The sequence below is a fragment of the Salvelinus alpinus genome, chromosome 2 (assembly GCF_045679555.1).
Source record: "Salvelinus alpinus chromosome 2, SLU_Salpinus.1, whole genome shotgun sequence".
NCBI classification, from domain to species: domain Eukaryota; kingdom Metazoa; phylum Chordata; class Actinopteri; order Salmoniformes; family Salmonidae; genus Salvelinus; species Salvelinus alpinus.
In genome coordinates, this window is record NC_092087.1 from 113793769 (window position 1) to 113813323 (window position 19555).

General features: G+C 40.4%; 1 protein-coding gene across 3 annotated transcripts in view; it reads right to left on the reverse strand.

Annotated features, from left to right (window-relative positions):
* LOC139548873 (zinc finger protein 180-like) overlaps window positions 1–19555 on the reverse strand; it is a 241669-nt gene that overhangs the window by 113931 nt on the left and 108183 nt on the right. Inside the window, exons 1-2 of one of the 3 annotated variants that reach the window (XM_071358799.1) lie at window positions 16036–16457; window positions 4580–7324 (exon numbers count right to left, since the gene is read on the reverse strand). In XM_071358799.1, coding sequence (XP_071214900.1) covers window positions 6366–7324; window positions 16036–16198 — 1122 coding nt within the window. In that variant the 5' untranslated portion in view covers window positions 16199–16457 and the 3' untranslated portion in view covers window positions 4580–6365. Of the gene's footprint in view, window positions 1–4579; window positions 7325–16035; window positions 16458–19555 lie in introns of those variants that run through there. The other 2 variants (XR_011669782.1, XM_071358790.1) reach the window with 2 other exon arrangements.

Below are 19555 nucleotides of genomic sequence, written 5' to 3' on the forward strand. Positions count from 1 at the left end.
GATGTGGAATCAGAAACATTTATTATAGTGTAAAAATGTACTACAAAGTACATAACTTTGGTCATACCCACTCAGCCCGTGACGTCCAAGGACGTTGAATTATGGGCCATATCCGGTCTGTCTGTTGTGGCCGCTATTTCGCCCCAAAATAGTCATCCCAAATTGGGCTGTGTATAACTATGTAAATGTCTCTCGGACAAGGTGAGTTTTATCAATATACACTCTAAAAAGTAGGGGTTCTTCAAATTGAAACTGTGGGGGAACCCCTAAAAGTTATTTGAAGAGACTTTTGTGGGGGAACCCCTATAAGTTATTTGAAGAACCCCTTATAATGGTTCCTCAAAGAATCTTTTGGGGTTCATTTTTGAACTCCCTGTCCACCCTCCCTGCATTACAAAAAACATATTTTAATAACCATTTTTTCCCTGTCCACCCTCCATTCAATTTTTTTGGGGGGGGGAATAATAATAACAATATTGATTTAAATAATTAATTGTTTAATTAGTGACACCACAAATGTGAATTAATATTTACAAAACAATTTACAAAAAAAAACCACATTACAAAATTGCAACATTTCTGCAGACATGTCAGACCATAATCAATAATCCATTTACTTTGTATAGTGCTTCTTTCTTGTTTATGAAGAAACAGATGATTGGTGCATAGGAATAAGAGCAAATACCTCTTCTGTATTGTCCTTCAGGGACTGTCAAAAAAGCAGGATGATGTCCTCACCCCTGCCTCGCCTCTCTACCTCTGATAGTCCTTCAATTCTATTTTTGTCTATATCCATTCCATGGACTTGATTCATTTCTGAGAAGATCTGAAAAGATAATTTGCACACATTTGTATGCTAATAGATGTCAGTTTGTATTGACTGCTATGTAGGTTAAATGTACACTTCAAATGCAGCTGTCCTACAACATATCTGTACCTTCTCATTGATCCCAATTGCATTGTATCCATGTTCTGTCCTATAAGAATTTCAAAGGAAGAGAAAATGTGTCAAAGAATAGTCTTACAAGTATCAATATATACATTTATATATATTTAAAAAATATTGAAAGATAAATGGCATCGACATACAATTTCATGCGAAATAGAAGAACATATTGGAGAAAGCACTAGCCAATACAGTACTGCCATACAGTAACAGTACTGCCATACAGGCCTAATATCACATTTCAAGATATCTTTGTACACAAATTGTTCAATATTTTCTCAGGCTGACTTGAAAGATTATACGCAACATTTTGCTGCGTGGCAATACTGTGTTTGGATTCTGAAGGGCATTTATACAAAAGAGGTAGTCTAGACACTGTATTAATACCATTATGCATTTGAATCCCATCTACAGCTTCCATCTAAGCTATTAATTTCCCTCCACAAGGGGGCGTACATGTACCGTTTCCAAAATGGAATAGTATTGTCCATGTAACGTTTCCAAAATGGGATAGTATTGTCCATGTAACGTTTCCAAAATGGGATAGTATTGTCCATGTAACGTTTCCAAAATGGGATAGTATTGTCCATGTAACGTTTCCAAAATGGGATAGTATTGTCCATGTAACGTTTCCAAAATGGGATAGTATTGTCCATGTAACGTTTCCAAAATGGGATAGTATTGTCCATGTAACGTTATGCCCCCTTATGAGTTAATAGTATTGCATGCTGTAGCAGGCTATATAAAGAGGAAGACCTCCATTGACGATTCAGTTCGTTGTAACATCTCGTCTGGACAGGTCACCGTCCTTAGTTAGTTAGTTAGTTAACGTTAGCTAGTTCATTATCACAAAAGTGAGAACTGCTCTAGATTGGAAACTTACGTTAATGAGTGTAAAGCCATGTTGGCTTTATGGAAACGATATACAATATATGGGAAAGAATATAGTTGAGGGAAATAATCCAAACCTAGTTGTGCCTAGTTAGGACATAACGTTAGCTAGCTAGATAACGGTACTGTACTGTAGCTCATACGCCGACGGTCAAACCCGGCTTTCTAAAATTTACGGTAATTAGCTATAGTAACGTTATGGAAGATATTCACAGACAACCAGAATTGTCTTCGTTATTCATTAATAGTATGTTATATTATTATATATAAATGATTTCGATACATATTCAGAGCCAAACATCAACCCAACTTAACCTTTTTAACTTGTTGTCGCATCCAAACTTGTCACCATCGTTTTCAGTTGCGAAGTTCCCGGAAGAAGTCCAGCAACAACGGAGGTTCCTCGATGAACCCACCTTCTAACAAGTTCTTTGAAGAACCTTTTGGGGCTGTTTTTCATTGGCCAAGAACCCTACGGTTCTTAGGGGATCTGAGAACAACTCCAGTTGAACCCTTCATTTTTAGAGTTGTAGTCGGCTCTATTTACTCTCATATTCAAAACATGATGATTAGCATCAACGATCAAGTCAGCTGCTGCTGCTCCAATACAGTATGAGGTGAGACGGTGAACTGATGTTGAACCGGGCAGTCAGCTGCTGCTGCTCCAATACAGTATGAGGTGAAACGGTGAACTGACGTTGAACCGGGCAGTCAGCTGCTGCTGCTCCAATACAGTATGAGGTGAGACGGTGAACTGACGTTGAACCGGGCAGTCAGCTGCTGCTGCTCCAATACAGTATGAGGTGAGACGGTGAACTGATGTTGAACTGGGCAGTCAGCTGCTGCTCCAATATAGTATGAGGAGAGACGGTGAACTGACGTTGAACCGGGCAGTCAGCTGCTGCTGCTCCAATACAGTATGAGGTGAGACGGTGAACTGACGTTGAACTGGGCAGTCAGCTGCTGCTGCTCCAATACAGTATGAGGTGAGACGGTGAACTGGGCAGTCAGCTGCTGCTGCTCCAATACAGTATGAGGTGAGACGGTGAACTGACGTTGAACTGGGCAGTCAGCTGCTGCTGCTCCAATACAGTATGAGGTGAGACGGTGAACTGATGTTGAACCGGGCAGTCAGCTGCTGCTGCTCCAATACAGTACGAGGTGAGACGGTGAACTGGGCAGTCAGCTGCTACTGCTCCAATACAGTATGAGGTGAGACGGTGAACTGACGTTGAATCATAATGAATAAGTTAATTAGTGAAACTGTTAAAAAATAGTATATGGCAAATTAAATATATTACTCTATTGTTATCATATAGAAACATTATGGAATATTGTACATTATATTAAATATATTACGGTATCATGGAATATTGTACTGTACATCATATTAAATATATTACTCTATTGTTATCATATAGAAACATCATGGAATATTGTACATCATATTAAATATATTACTCTATTGTTATCATATAGAAACATCATGGAATATTGTACATCATATTAAATATATTACTCTATTGTTATCATATAGAAACATCATGGAATATTGTACATCATATTAGCATCAACATACATTATTGTTTCATTCAATTTCACATAATAAGGATATTTAATATTTAAAAGTACAGAAGTCAGAACCCATCACCTGCTATATAAAAGAGACAGAAGAAGGCACAATGGTCAATGCTACCTGGGATCCTTGGGACATCCCTACCCTAAACCCTAACTTTAACCATTTTAAATGTCAACTTCAATGGGCTAGGGACGTCCCAAGGATGTATCTCTACCTGGAAATACATGATCTAAGTGATTGATTGTTGGTATTCAGCAGTCATAAAGCCTTATTTACTTTAATGAACTACTAAAATAGTTATTTTGTCAGACAGCAACTCTACACTTTATTGACTGACTGATCCATTCATCCTTCCATCCCTCCTCAGCCTTCCTCTCCTCTGAAGACCCAGTGAGGGTGGAGCTCAGTCAGAGAGCTGTTGAGGGACTGGTTAGGAAGAACACTTCTACAGCCAGAGAGGTGAGAGGTCACACATGGTTTAGATGGTAAATATTTATGTCCCCTTAGTGGTTCATCACGTCAGCAAAAGGGAATATGTTCCATCATCTATGTTTATTTACATTAGTGCAAATTGTCCACTGATATTGGTGTAATTTCTCACCCCTTTTGGCTGTATGAAAGTTAATTTCCCCTCAGACACACACATTTGTTCTTTGATATTATGAAGGTAATTTATGTAGAATGTACTTTTCCCCACTAATTCACCCCATCTCTTTATATTGCTGATGCATATTCAGTGGCCTGACTGCATCCAGACTATGTCAAGGCCCATCCTGGTAGATCTGAACCTAATGCAGCTTGGAGTGATCAGATGACAGAAGTCACATTTAGGTGCCAGGTGTAACTGAGGCCATAGATGCTCCATATCCATTACTTTGAGAGTTTTATATAATATGACTAAATGTGTTTCTTTCTGTGTTGCAGGGGCAGTCAAGAAATGGAACAGCAAGGCCACAGAACATGACATAAGCAGAGCTGTGGGAGACCACCTCAAGCCCCTGGTAGAGCCGGGGGTGGTGTTTACCACTTCACCAGCAGAGCTGTGGGAGACCACCTCAAGCCCCTGGTAGAGCCGGGGGTGGTGTTTACCACTCCACCAAGCCTTCAGCAGGCTGGAAAAGTGATTCTGTTTTTCATACTAAGATGGACCAAGAGTCTGTTGATATTTTCAAATCAAGCTTCATTTATACAGCACATGTCAGACATGGATGCAACACAATGGCTTCACAGGAAAAAACTAAGAAAAAAAATGAAATATTTAGTACACAACAAACATAAGAGGATAAAAAACAGAAGAATAACAACTGAAAGACTAATGAACATTGCAAGGAAATGCCATTGATTAAAATATAAACAATATGACGCTATATCCAACCCAACCCAAAATATAAGCTCGTTTTTTAGGATTGGTTCTGAAAGACACCATGGGGGTGTCCACTGAAAATTGACAAGTAACAACAACTGGGACCTAAAAGACACCCACCATGAGACCCACTAAATCTGCCCAAAAAGAGGCAAACAAAAGAAAAACCCACACCAAACTTAAAGACAGGAAGCAAACCAAAAAAGGTGGCGCAACTAAAGGTGTTGACTCTCCACATCTATCAAGACAACTGGAGCACTGGGCCAGACACTCTTAAATAGAACCTGGACCAGCTCAGGTGAAACACCTTCCCACTAACGAGATGGACAAGCCAGCACAGGTGTAACACCTACTGACTAACGAGGTGACACCAATCGGTGAGTCCTACATGCTAACGAACTAGACGTGCTAACGAGCTACACGTGCTAAAGTCCAACCTCAAAACATAAATGGAAAAACCAGACTGTAACACCTTCCCCTTAGGACAACAAATATATTTTATATTTATGACTCAATTTATTATGATTGTTAATAAAATTGATTATAGACCGATTTATTATACTGCGTCCATGTGTATAAGCTGCGAGTACGTTGAAATTAAATAGTTTTCTTTTACACTTTCAACTAAAACCAAACTTATATTGTACGTCGGTCATAGTCTTATTTTCAGTGACATTTTGCTAGGTGGGATATCCCCAATGTCACAGTTTGCTAGGTGGGATATCCCCAATGTCACAGTTTAAACATGTCCAAATCAATAGTCCAAAAGCAGAAACAGTTTGTGATAAATTGAAAACCTAAACGTAAAATGTGCTATATACACAAACATCTGCCACAATAATCATATTACTTGTATTTATTTAAACAAGCTCCTTATAAACTGCACAAGCACCAGAAACACTGTTGTTTTGACAAGTAGCAATAAATCACTGATATCAATTAGGGGGGAAATCAGGTTGTACCTGCTGTTGAAACTAACACAACTAAAAAAAACACATGGAAATGGGAGATATATTTTACCTCACTGGTTAGAGGACAACCTGCAGAAGACAGTCAGCTACTTTTGGGAGTGATGTATTTCAATTTAGGGGTCGCTAAACAAAGGAACGCAACACTTATTTGTCATCACTCATCGATATAATGTTAAAATCAACTGTGCCGGGAGGAGGGAGATGAGGTTGCACGTCCTGTTAAAAATAACAGCTCAAAAACCACACGGAATCTGGGAATAATGTGTACATCCCTGGTTAGAGGACAACTTGTAGAAAACAGCAAGTTACATTTTGAAGTGTTGCATTTTGATTCAAGTGGGTCACCAACACGGTAAGTGTAACACAGCTCTTGTTGTGTTAGTCACTTTTTGTTAAATCACTTAAATAGTACTCTTTCAATTCAGAGCCTGGACTTTTCCCAAGGCTAATATCCATATCACGCTGAAATTAATTGAATTAGGGTTCTACATTGTGAAACTCCTTAAAATACTCAAACATTCTACATTGTGACATCATTAAAATACTCCTAATACAATGTTAAAACATTCTACATTGTGACATTAATTAATTCATTGATATCACGAAACAACTCCTTCATGTATGTAGTTTCTGATGTTTGATCAGAGATCTTTTATCAGAGTATCTCATGTCACATTGACCACAGCTATAAGATTTCTCTCCTGTGTGTGTTCTCTGGTGTGATACCAGATGGCCAGATCGACCAAAACTCTTCCCACATTGATCACAGCCATAAGGTTTCTCTCCTGTGTGTATTCTCTGGTGTGATGTCAGCTGGCCAGATCGACCAAAACTCTTCCCACATTGACCACAGCTATAAGGTTTCTCTCCTGTGTGTATTCTCTGGTGTCTAGTCAAAGTTCTAGATGCAGGAAAACTCTTCCCACATTGACCACAGCTATAAGGTTTCTCTCCTGTGTGTGTTCTCTGGTGTAATGTCAGCTGGCCAGTTCTACCAAAACTCTTCCCACATTGACCACAGCTATAAGGTTTCTCTCCTGTGTGTGTTCTCTGGTGTGACATCAGCTGGCCAGATGTAGTACATCTCTTCCCACATTGATTACAGCTGTAAGGTTTCTCTCCTGTGTGTGTTCTCTGGTGTAATGTCAGCTGGCCAGTTCTACAAAAACTCTTCCCACATTGACCACAGCTATAAGATTTCTCTCCTGTGTGTGTTCTCTGGTGTAGAGTCAGATTGCTAGATGTAGTAAAACTCTTCCCACATTGAACACAGCTATAAGATTTCTCTCCTGTGTGTGTTCTCTGGTGTAACGTCAGCTGGCCAGGTGTAGTAAAACTCTTCCCACATTGACCACAGCTATAAGGGTTCTCTCCTGTGTGTGTTCTCTGATGAATTTTAATGCCTGATGAGGTGAATCTCTTCCCACAGTCAGAGCAGCAGTGAGTTCTCTTCCCTGTGGATCTCTGCAGGTGTTTATTGAGGTGTTCTGATCTGGAGAGACTCTTCTCTGCCTCTTCAGCATCATGAGGTTGTTGAGGCTCCCCAGAGGATCCACGATAGTCCCGTTTCTCTCCTGTGTGAACAACAAAGTCAGACAGATGATTGAAGGCCCACAACAGCGGTAATCCACTGTAAAAGGTGATGCCAACAGCGTAGCCATGATGTTGTATAACAATTGATGTCTGTAATGAATGTTACAATTATTTGACAATTGTCTTAAAATGAGCAAAAATAGTCATAGATTGTCTTGCTTTCACATTAGTAGTAACATATAAGATTGTAGACTAGAAATAAGTTATTCATGTTGTTGAAACTCTAAGCAGTGTGCCAGACGACTTTTGGTCTCCAATATAGGCCCCTTTCTGTGTTTAATAAAATTGCGGCACGAGGGCAAAGCACATACAATTTGATTGTAGAAACTCCTCCTTGCTAATGAGGAAACCGATAGTTATGGATGTAGTATATCTGCTAATTAGGAAACCACTAGTTATGGATGTAGTATATCTGCTAATGAGGAAACCACTAGTTATGGATGTAGTATATCTGGTAATGAGGAAACCACTAGTTATGGACGTAGTATATCTGCCAGGAGCAAAAATGGTGAGCAAAGATTTTAGTTTTTCACAAACTATTCTGAATGTGAAAAGGGGAAAACTCAGGGGAGTAAACTCCATTTCCAGGTTGCTTATGAGTGCATTTAACACTACTTTGGATTATAATTGTAATGCTCGTATGAATGTCCTGCTTAATATAATGTTTGTGTCATCATCGCAAATCAACCGCTCTGTATTTAAAAAACACTTCAACCAGTAAAATGCTCTTTGGCTTTTCCATCAGCCTGACAATGAGGGTTTGTACACTGTTTGCCAAATTGGCCCATAACTTCACCTAACAACAAATAAACCTGTAATGAACAAAGAAGCAATTTGGTTGTTGTTGCATGACATAGTGTACCCTAGGACCCATAACTTCAGCTAACAACATAGACCTACTGTAGGACCCATAACTTTACCTAACAACAACATAGACCTACTGTAGGACCCATAACTTCACCTAACAACAAATAAAAGGAAAATAGCTCTGTGTGTTGTTCAATAGTCTATCCATCAAGGAACAGTTCTCTACACATTATGAGCTAAGTATCTCTGTGTGCAAACAGACTAACGAGACCCTACAGTAAATCAAGCAGACAATAACATTATAAACATCAATTTGTTCGGGATGTTGGATCCAACATGGAGCACGACATAACTGTCTTTACCAGAGTAATGAATGAAGAAGCACTTTGGTTGTTGTTGCATGTTGTGATGTTTGTCATGTGACTGTCATTCAGAAAATGATTTCCTGGATCAGCTGATGATAGTTGAACATGTGACTAACTAAACAGCTACAGTATTAAGAATGATGTGTAATTATTGAAGAACCGCGTTAATGACAGTATCAATTTGGGTGTTGTCAATAAAGTTATGATATTTATTATTATTATTATTTTATGTCACCTTTATTTAACCAGGTAGGCTAGTTGAGAACAAGTTCTCATTTACAACTGCGACCTGGCCAAGATAAAGCAAAGCAGTGCAACAAAAACAACACAGAGTTACACGTGGGATAAACAAACGTACAGTCAATAACACAATAGAAAAATCGATATATAGTGTGTGCAAATGGAGTACGGAGGTAAGGCAAAAAATAGGCCATAGTAGCAAAGTAATTACAATTTAGCAAATTAACACTGGAGTGATAGATGTGCAGATGATGATGTGCAAGTAGAAATACTGGTGTGAGCAAAAAAAGAAGAAAAAAAACATGGGGATGAGGTAGGAAGTCAGATGGGCTACTTACAGATGGGCTGTGTACAGCTGCAGCGATCGGTAAGCTGCTCAGATAGTTGATTCTTAAAGCTAGTGAGGGAGATATAAGTCTCCAACTTCAGCGATTTTTGCAATTCGTTCCAGTCACTGGCAGCAGAGAACTGGAAGGAAAGGCGGCCAAAAGAGGTGTTGGCTTTGGGGATGACCAGTGAGATATACTTCCTGGAGCGCGTCCTATGGGTGAGTGTTGCTATGGTGACCAGTGAGATATACCTCCTGGAGCGCGTGCTACGGGTGGGTGTTGCTATGGTGACCAGTGAGATATACCTCCTGGAGCGCGTGCTACGGGTGGGTGTTGCTATGGTGACCAGTGAGCTGAGTTAAGGCGGCCTAGCAAAGACTTATAGATGACCTGGAGCCAGGTGGTTTGGCTACGAATATGTAGCGAGGGCCAGCCAACGAGAGCATACAGGTCGCAGTGGTGGGTGGTATATGGGGCTTTGGTGACAAAACGGATGTCACTGTGATAGACTACATCCAGTTTGCTGAGTAGAGTGTTGGAGGCTATTTTGAAAATTACATCACTGAAGTAAAGGATCGGTAGGATAGTCAGTTTTACGAGGGTATGTTTGGCAGCATGAGTGAAGGACGCTTTGTTGCGAAATAGGAAGCCGATTCTAGATTTAATTTTGGATGGGAGATGCTTAATGTGAGTCTGTATGGAGAATTTACAGTTTAACCAGACACCTAGGCATTTGTAGTTGTCCACGTATTCTAAGTCAGAGCCGTCCAGAGTAGTGATGCTGGACGGGCGAGCAGGTGCGGGCAGTGATCGGTTGAATAGCATGCATTTAGTTTTACTTGCTTTTAAGAGCAGTTGGAGGCCACGGAAGGAGAGTTGTATGGCATTGAAGCTCGTCTGGAGGTTAATTAACAGTGTCCAAAGAGGGGCCAGAAGTATACAGAATGGTGTCGTCTGCGTTGATGTGTATCAGAGAATCACCAGCAGCAAGAGCAACATCATTGATGTATACAGAGAAGAGAGTCGGCCCGAGGATTGAACCCTATGGCACCCCCATAAAGAATCCCGGAGGTCCGGACAACAGGCCCTCTGATTTGACACACCCACCTGTAGCACGCGCTCCAGCAGGTATATCTCTCTGGTCACCCCCAAAACCAATTCCTCCTTTGGCCGCCTCTCCTTCCAGTTCTCTGCTGCCAATGACTGGAACGAACTACAAAAATCTCTGAAACTGGAAACACTTATCTCCCTCACTAGCTTTAAGCACCAGCTGTCAGAGCAGCTCACAGATTACTGCACCTGTACATAGCCCATCTATAATTTAGCCCAAACAACTACCTCTTCCCCTACTGTATTTATTTATTTTGCTCCTTTGCACCCCATTATTTCTATTTCTACTTTGCACATTCTTCCACTGCAAATCTACCATTCCAGTGTTTTACTTGCTATATTGTATTTACTTCACCACCATGGCCTTTTTTTGCCTTTACCTCCCTTATCTCACCTCACTTTCTCACATTGTATATAGACTTCTTTTTCTACTGTATTATTGACTGCATGTTTGTTACACTCCATGTGTAACTCTGTGTTTTTGTATGTGTCGAACTGCTTTGCTTTATCTTGGCCAGGTCGCAGTTGTAAATGAGAACTTGTTCTCAACTTGCCTACCTGGTTAAATAAAGGTGAAATAAATAAATAAAATAGATCAGCAACGGTGGCTTGCAAACAGTGGATAGTAAGTAGCCCACCTTTGGAATAACTATGTATAGTTATAACTGTAGTATCCTGTATAACTGTGTATAGTTATAACTGTAGTATCCTGTATAACTGTAGTATCCTGTATAACTGTAGTATCCTGTATAACTGTAGAATCATGTATAACTGTAGTATCCTGTATAACTGTAGTATCATGTATAACTGTAGTATCCTGTATAACTATGTATAGTTATAACTGTAGTATCCTGTATAACTGTAGTACCCTGTATAACTGTATTATCCTGTATAACTGTAGTATCCTGTATAACTGTAGTATCCTGTATAACTATGTATAGTTATAACTGTAGTATCCTGTATAACTGTAGTATCCTGTATAACTGTGTATAGTTATAACTGTAGTATCCTGTATAACTGTAGTATCCTGTATAACTGTAGTATCCTGTATAGCTATGCATAGTTATAACTGTAGTATCCAGTATAGTCTGGGAGGAGGTGAAACCACTCAGGCTTATTTGATGTGATCTAATGTTTTGATCATCTAGTTTCTTACAAGCATTCAGTCACCAAATGGGGTTCGGTCATTCCTTTGTTTACATACTGTCTCATTGACAAAAATATTTTGGATTATTTGTTTACATCATTCCTTTGTCTCGACCCAGTACACAGTAAACGTACCGAGGTTCTAATGTTGTCAAGGAGACACATTTTATTATTTATTTACAGTTTGGAGGTCTGACATCCAGGGACACATTTTATTATTTATTTAGTTTGGAGGGTTGGGGGTCTGACATCCAGGATACACATTTTATTATTTATTTAGTTTGGAGGGTTGGGGTTCTGACATCCAGGATACACATTTTAATATTTATTTACAGTTTGGAGGGTTGGGGTTCTGACATCCAGGATACACATTTTATTATTTATTTACAGTTTGGAGGGTTGGGGGTCTGACATCCAGGCGACACATTTTAGTTCTAATGGTGCCGTTCTGTTATTCTTTTCAGCTTCTTTTTCCAAGCATCTTACATTACTCTGAGACTAGTTATCCTGGGATCTTACATTACTCTGAGACTAGTTATGCTGGGATCTTACATTACTCTGAGACTAGTTATGCTGGGATCTTACATTACTCTGAGACTAGTTATCCTGGGATCTAACATTACTCTGAGACTAGTTATCCTGGGATCTTACATTACTCTGAGACTAGTTATGCTGGGATCTTACATTACTCTGAGACTAGTTATCCTGGGATCTTACATTACTCTGAGACTAGTTATCCTGGGATCTTACATTACTCTGAGACTAGTTATGCTGGGATCTTACATTACTCTGAGACTAGTTATCCTGGGATCTTACATTACTCTGAGACTAGTTATGCTGGGATCTTACATTACTCTGAGACTAGTTATCCTGGGATCTTACATTACTCTGAGACTAGTTATCCTGGGATCTTACATTACTCTGAGACTAGTTATCCTGGGATCTTACATTACTCTGAGACTAGTTATCCTGGGATCTTACATTACTCTGAGACTAGTTATCCTGGGATCTTACATTACTCTGAGACTAGTTATCCTGGGATCTTACATTACTCAGAGACTAGTTATCCTGGGATCTTACATTACTCAGAGACTAGTTATCCTGGGATCTTACATTACTCAGAGACTAGTTATCCTGGGATCGTACATTACTCTGAGACTAGTTATCCTGGGGAATAGTTTCAATACATTTGCAAAAAACCTAAACCTGTTTTTGCTTTGGCATTATGGGGTATTGTGATGTCATTATGGGGTATTGTGATGTCATTATGGGGTATTGTGAAACATTTTAGAATAAAGGGATGCACCGATATGACATTTTTGGCCAATACCGATATCCAATATTTTCCTTACCCCAAAAAACGATACCGATAACCGATATTAAAATTTTTAGAGGCCTTTTAAGCATTCTAGTACAGCATTCTAATAGTTAACACACACACGGACGCAGCGGTCTAAGCCACTGCATCTCAGTGCAAGAGGTGTCACAACAATCCCTGGTTCGAATCCAGGCTGTATCACATCCGGCCGTCATTGGGATCCCACAGTAGCTGTCTATTATTGGTGTAGAGAGGACGACAAAGGAGAGGGAACCCACAGATAGATAGGAAGATAGAAATTATCATTATTACTAGAAAATATTCATTTAAAATCCAGGAATTTTGCAACTTTAGCTCTCTAGGTCAAGCCAGTAGGATACAGTAGGTTGTATCTCTCTAGGTCATGCCAGTAGGTTACAGTAGGTTGTATCTCTCCAGGTCATGCCAGTAGGCTACAGTAGGTTGTATCCAAGTGGTTGTATCTCTCTAGGTCATGCCAGTAGGCTACAGTAGGTTGTAACTCTCTAGGTCATGCCAGTAGGTTACAGTAGGTTGTATCTCTCTAGGTCATGCCAGTAGGCTACAGTAGGTTGTATCTCTCTAGGTCATGCCAGTAGGCTACAGTAGATGTATCTCTCTAGGTCATGCCAGTAGGCTACAGTAGGTTGTATCTCTCTAGGTCATGCTAGTAGGTTACAGTAGGTTGTATGTCTCTAGGTCATGCCAGTAGGCTACAGTAGGTTGCATCTCTCCAGGTCATGCCAGTAGGCTACAGTAGGTTGCATCCAAGTGGTTGTATCTCTCTAGGTCATGCCAGTAGGCTACAGTAGGTTGTATCTCTCTAGGTCATGCCAGTAGGCTACAGTAGATGTATCTCTCTAGGTCATGCCAGTAGGCTACAGTAGGTTGTATCCAAGTGGTTGTATCTCTCTAGGTCATGCCAGTAGGCTACAGTAGGTTGTAACTCTCTAGGTCATGCCAGTAGATTACAGTAGGTTGTATCTCTCTAGGTCATGCCAGTAGGCTACAGTAGGTTGTATCTCTCTAGGTCATGCCAGTAGGCTACAGTAGGTTGTATCTCTCTAGGTCATGCCAGTAGGCTACAGTAGATGTATCTCTCTAGGTCATGCCCGTAGGCTACAGTAGGTTGTATCTCTCTAGGTCATGCTAGTAGGTTACAGTAGGTTGTATCTCTCTAGGTCATGCCAGTAGGCTACAGTAGGTTGCATCTCTCCAGGTCATGCCAGTAGGCTACAGTAGGTTGTATCCAAGTGGTTGTATCTCTCTAGGTCATGCCAGTAGGCTACAGTAGGTTGTATCTCTCTAGGTCATGCTAGTAGGCTACAGTAGATGTATCTCTCTAGGTCATGCCAGTAGGTTACAGTAGGTTGTATCTCTCTAGGTCATGCCAGTAGGTTACAGTAGATTGTAACTCTCTAGGTCATGCCAGTAGGTTACAGTAGGTTGTAACTCTCTAGGTCATGCCAGTAGGTTACAGTAGGTTGTAACTCTCTAGGTCATGCCAGTAGGTTGTATCTCTCTAGGTCATGCCAGTAGGCTACAGTAGGTTGTAACTCTCTAGGTCATGCCAGTAGGTTGTAACTCTCTAGGTCATGCCAGTAGGTTGTATCTCTCTAGGTCATGCCAGTAGGTTGTAACTCTCTAGGTCATGCCAGTAGGTTGTATCTCTCTAGGTCATGCCAGTAGGTTGTAACTCTCTAGGTCATGCCAGTAGGTTGTAACTCTCTAGGTCATGCCAGTAGGTTGTATCTCTCTAGGTCATGCCAGTAGGTTACAGTAGGTTGTAACTCTCTAGGTCATGCCAGTAGGTTGTATCTCTCTAGGTCATGCCAGTAGACTACAGTAGGTTGTAACTCTCTAGGTCATGCCAGTAGGTTACAGTAGGTTGTAACTCTCTAGGTCATGCCAGTAGGTTACAGTAGGTTGTATCTCTCTAGGTCATGCCAGTAGGTTACAGTAGATTGTAACTCTCTAGGTCATGCCAGTAGGTTACAGTAGGTTGTAACTCTCTAGGTCATGCCAGTAGGTTACAGTAGGTTGTAACTCTCTAGGTCATGCCAGTAGGTTGTATCTCTCTAGGTCATGCCAGTAGGCTACAGTAGGTTGTAACTCTCTAGGTCATGCCAGTAGGTTGTAACTCTCTAGGTCATGCCAGTAGGTTGTATCTCTCTAGGTCATGCCAGTAGGTTACAGTAGGTTGTATCTCTCTAGGTCATGCCAGTAGGCTTCAGTAGGTTGTATCTCTCTAGGTTATGCCAGTAGGTTACACTAGGTTGTAACTCTCTAGGTCATGCCAGTAGGTTACAGTAGATTGTAACTCTCTAGGTCATGCCAGTAGGCTACTGTAGGTTGTATCTCTCTAGGTCATGCCAGTAGGTTACAGTAGGTTGTATCTCTCTAGGTCATGCCAGTAGGTTACACTAGGTTGTATCTCTCTAGGTCATGCCAGTAGGTTACAGTAGGTTGTAACTCTCTAGGTCATGCCAGTAGGTTACAGTAGGTTGTATCTCTCTAGGTCATGCCAGTAGGCTACAGTAGGTTGTATCCAAGTGGAAACAATTATCAAACCAATGTGGAAAGTGTCGAATTTGGTCAACAACAAAATTAATGGCTTATTTGCTACGTGAGGTTTACTTGATCTAACAGAAGTTTCGTAATGTTTAAGTTGTTATGTGGACACGTGACATACCGACAACTTTGATAAAAACATTATAGGAGTTGTCTCCAGATCGCTATGCATATTAATGCTAATAGCTTAGCATCTCTCTCCATTGAATACAGGCGGTGCATATTCATGCTAGTAGCGTAGCATCTCTCTCCATTGAATACAGGCGGTGCATATTCATGCTAGTAGCTTAGCATCTCTCTCCATTGAATACAGGCAGTTGACGTCAACAACCCTCATAGAATATAAACAATAGATTACAATAATAAGATGAATCCACCAATCCAATGAAAGGATAGGCGGGAGATAGACAACCCGCAGTGCCGCTTTGTGGACAACGACTCCCCGTGTTAGGGCGGAGAGACATCTTGTCAGTATATCCATTATCTTTGGTGTAGCCAAACCAACTCTCACATGGCACTATTGGGGGGCACGGTGTGTAGTAAAACATCACTACATGAAAATCACAACATGCCGTGCCCCCCAGTCTACGGTCAGCAGAAAGACCCTTCTCAAATATATATGTTAAGTCACTTTTTGGAAACGGAACTGAGAAAACAAGGGGTAGCTTGTTCTCTACGTCGTCTGATTCTAGACATATCAGTCATCATCCTGGGCCCTCAGTTGAAGAGGTATTGACGAGCCAACTCCGAATATCGAAAGTAAAAAACGAATTTAAGGCTGTACTTACTGGTGTTAATCAGATCTCCTATCTCCTCTTCATCTTCCAATGTGACAGTAATCTCCCCTTCATTCTTCACTCCATAAACTGCATCCTCTTCTTTTACTGTAACATCCTCTTCCTCTTTCACTTCCTCTTCTTTAACAAGAGGGGAGAGGTTTAGTGAGCTCATGTTCGGGGATGTTAGCTAGCTAGCTATCATTAGCGACTAGGCTAGTGCTAACTTAACCAGCCAGCTACTATAGCTGACTAATAACAAATAACGTAATATTAAATTAAATAGGTTAACAAGTTGATACGACAGAAGTGTGGCTAAAACACAGTAGTTAATATACACCGAAAGCGTATCAATAGCTTGAATCTTTCGGCTATGTTGGCTAGCAAGCTACCGAGGTGGTTGACGAGCTGTTTATGAAGAACCGTCCACTAGATTATACGTCACGCTGGCAGCGTCGCCTGAAAGACGCACATCGCCGTCTGCTGACTGGAGGGGAAACGCAGTTGAGGATCATATTTTATTTTCAGACAAAGATTATTGTAAATGGATTTAATTAAATAATACCATTATATTGAGACATACAAAGACAGGAATGTGTTGATTGATTAGTACGAATAAAAAATGTTTACCACAGCATATTTAAGGCAGTTTCATTAAGTTATACTACATCTAAATTAGCAGCTAGCTACTGTACGTCTATACTGCTCCTACATGGTGTAGCAACACATCATATAGATGTATATAATGAACAGACTAGGTCTATACTGCTCCTACACGGTGTAACAATAAATCATATAGATGTATATAATGAACAGACTAGGTCTATACTGCTCCTACATGGTATAACAATACATCATGTAGATGTATACAATGAACAGACTAGGTCTATACTGCTCCTACATGGTGTAACAATACATCATGTAGATGTATATAATGAACAGACTAGGTCTATACTGCTCCTACATGGTGTAACAATACATCATGTAGATGTATATAATGAACAGACTAGGTCTATACTGCTCCTACATGGTGTAACAATACATCATGTAGATGTATATAATGAACAGACTAGGTCTATACTGCTCCTACATGGTGTAACAATACATCATGTAGATGTATATAATGAACAGACTAGGTCTATACTGCTCCTACTTGGTGTAACAATACATCATGTAGATGTATATAATGAACAGACTAGGGCCATACTGCTCCTACATGGTGTAACAATACATCATGTAGATGTATATAATGAACAGACTAGGTCCATACTGCTCCAACATGGCGTAACAATACATCATGTAGATGTATATAATGAACAGACTAGGTCTATACTGCTCCTACATGGTGTAACAATACATCATGTAGATGTATATAATGAACAGACTAGGTCTATACTGCTCCTACACGGTGTAACAATACATCATGTAGATGTACACTACCATTCAAAAGTTTGAGGTCCATTCAATTTTTTTCATTTATTTAACTGTTTTTGCTTTGTCATTATGGGGTATTGTGTGTAGATTGATGAAGGGAAAAAATGATTTAATCCATTTTAGGATAAGGCTGTCACGTAACAAAATGTGGAAAAGGTGAAGGGGTCTGAATAATATCTGACTGCACTGTATATATAGGGCCAGTAGTTAGTGACATCACTTCATGAAACAGGAGGTACAAATATATAACATAGGTTCACAATATCAACATTCACTGTATCAAAATATAGGACCAAGCTGGAAGTGTAAACGCCAGCCCAGCCACAATCCTAGAGGTTCACTGATGATCAACCTCCTCCTTCACATCTGACTCCTGATGATCAACCTCCTCCTTCACATCTCACTCCTGATGATCAACCTCCTCCTTCACATCTGACTCCTGATGATCAACCTCCTCCTTCACATCTGACTCCTGATGATCAACCTCCTCCTTCACATCTGACTCCTGATGATCAACCTCCTCCTTCACATCTCCTGATGCTCAACCTCCTCCTTCACATCTGACTCCTGATTATCAACCTCCTCCTTCACATCCGACTCCTGATGATCAACCTCTTTCTTCACATCTGATTCCTGATGATCAACCTCCTCCTTCACATCTGATTCCTGATGGTCAACCTCCTCCTTCACATCTGACTCATGATGATCCTGATGATCAACCTCCTCCTTCACATCTGACTCCTGATGATCAACCTCCACCTTCACACCTGACTCCTGATGATCAACCTCCTCCTTCACATCTGACTCCTGATGATCAACAACCTCCTTCACATCTGACTCCTGATGATCAACCTCCTCCTTCACATCTGACTCCTGATGATCAACCTCCTCCTTCACATCTGACTCCTGATGATCAACCTCCTCCTTCACATCTGACTCCAGTGATCAATCCAGAGCGTCTTCTTTTTTGGGGAATCCCGATGGACGACGTCATCGAATAGGACGTCATCACCACCACCGCCCACAAGTTAATTGTCTTTCAGGTTATTAATGGGAAGAACATTAGCAATATGTCCTGTCTGGTAACTTGTCTCGTTCAAAGGATTAACATTGGCAGGTGCACAGGGACAAACACCATTAAAAAAACTCAGTTGATCTTAAACTGCGGAAACACTTTTGGAAGTCTTTAACTGCATCAAAGTCTGTGGCCTGTGATGTTGGGACAAATGATAGTCCCTTAATTATACAAGAGACAAAATTCACAAATTCTACAGCACAACAGCAGAGTCATGTCTTCAGTGTAAAACTAACAATGACTCAATAATCCTTCTGGGAATGTTATGACGTCATAAAGTTATGGGCGGAGTTAGAAAGTTGGCTGTCAGAAGTACAGTTATACAATGTAAAATTACTTTTAATCTGTCTGTCTGTATATTTCAAAACATGGCATTTGAGGGTGCAGTGAGATACCCCAGAGTTGGACGATACTTTTCTCATCAATCATCTGAAATATTATACTTAATTAAACCTGGAAATCAACCAATCCTCTGTTGTTAATTCAATAGAAAGGTCAAATGCTTTATTATCTAAAAGTTGAAAGTGAGTTGGCTGAGGAGAGAGGGCTGTGTTCCAGTGGGTCTGGGCAGGTGTGATGTAGTTAATGGAGATGGAGGTGTGTTCTAGTGGGTCTGGACAGGTGTGATGTAGTTAATGGAGATGGAGGTGTGTTCTAGTGGGTCTGGGCAGGTGTGATGTAGTTAATGGAGATGGAGGTGTGTTCTAGTGGGTCTGGACAGGTGTGATGTAGTTAATGGAGATGGAGGTGTGTTCTAGTGGTTCTGGACAGGTGTGATGTAGTTAATTAATGTTTCTATGAGGTTGTTTGTATGTGTAGTATCGTTTATAAAATATAAAATAAAATATTAAAACATTTCCAATGTTCCATTTCCATTTCCAACATTTCCAATGCAAAATAACACCTCAAAGTTCTATTTTTGGAGTTATCACACTAAACCAATCAGAATTTAGAAGAATGCCAAAGTCAGGTGTGAAGTAATATGGACGACCAGCCTATTCCCTATGATGTATACTACAAGAG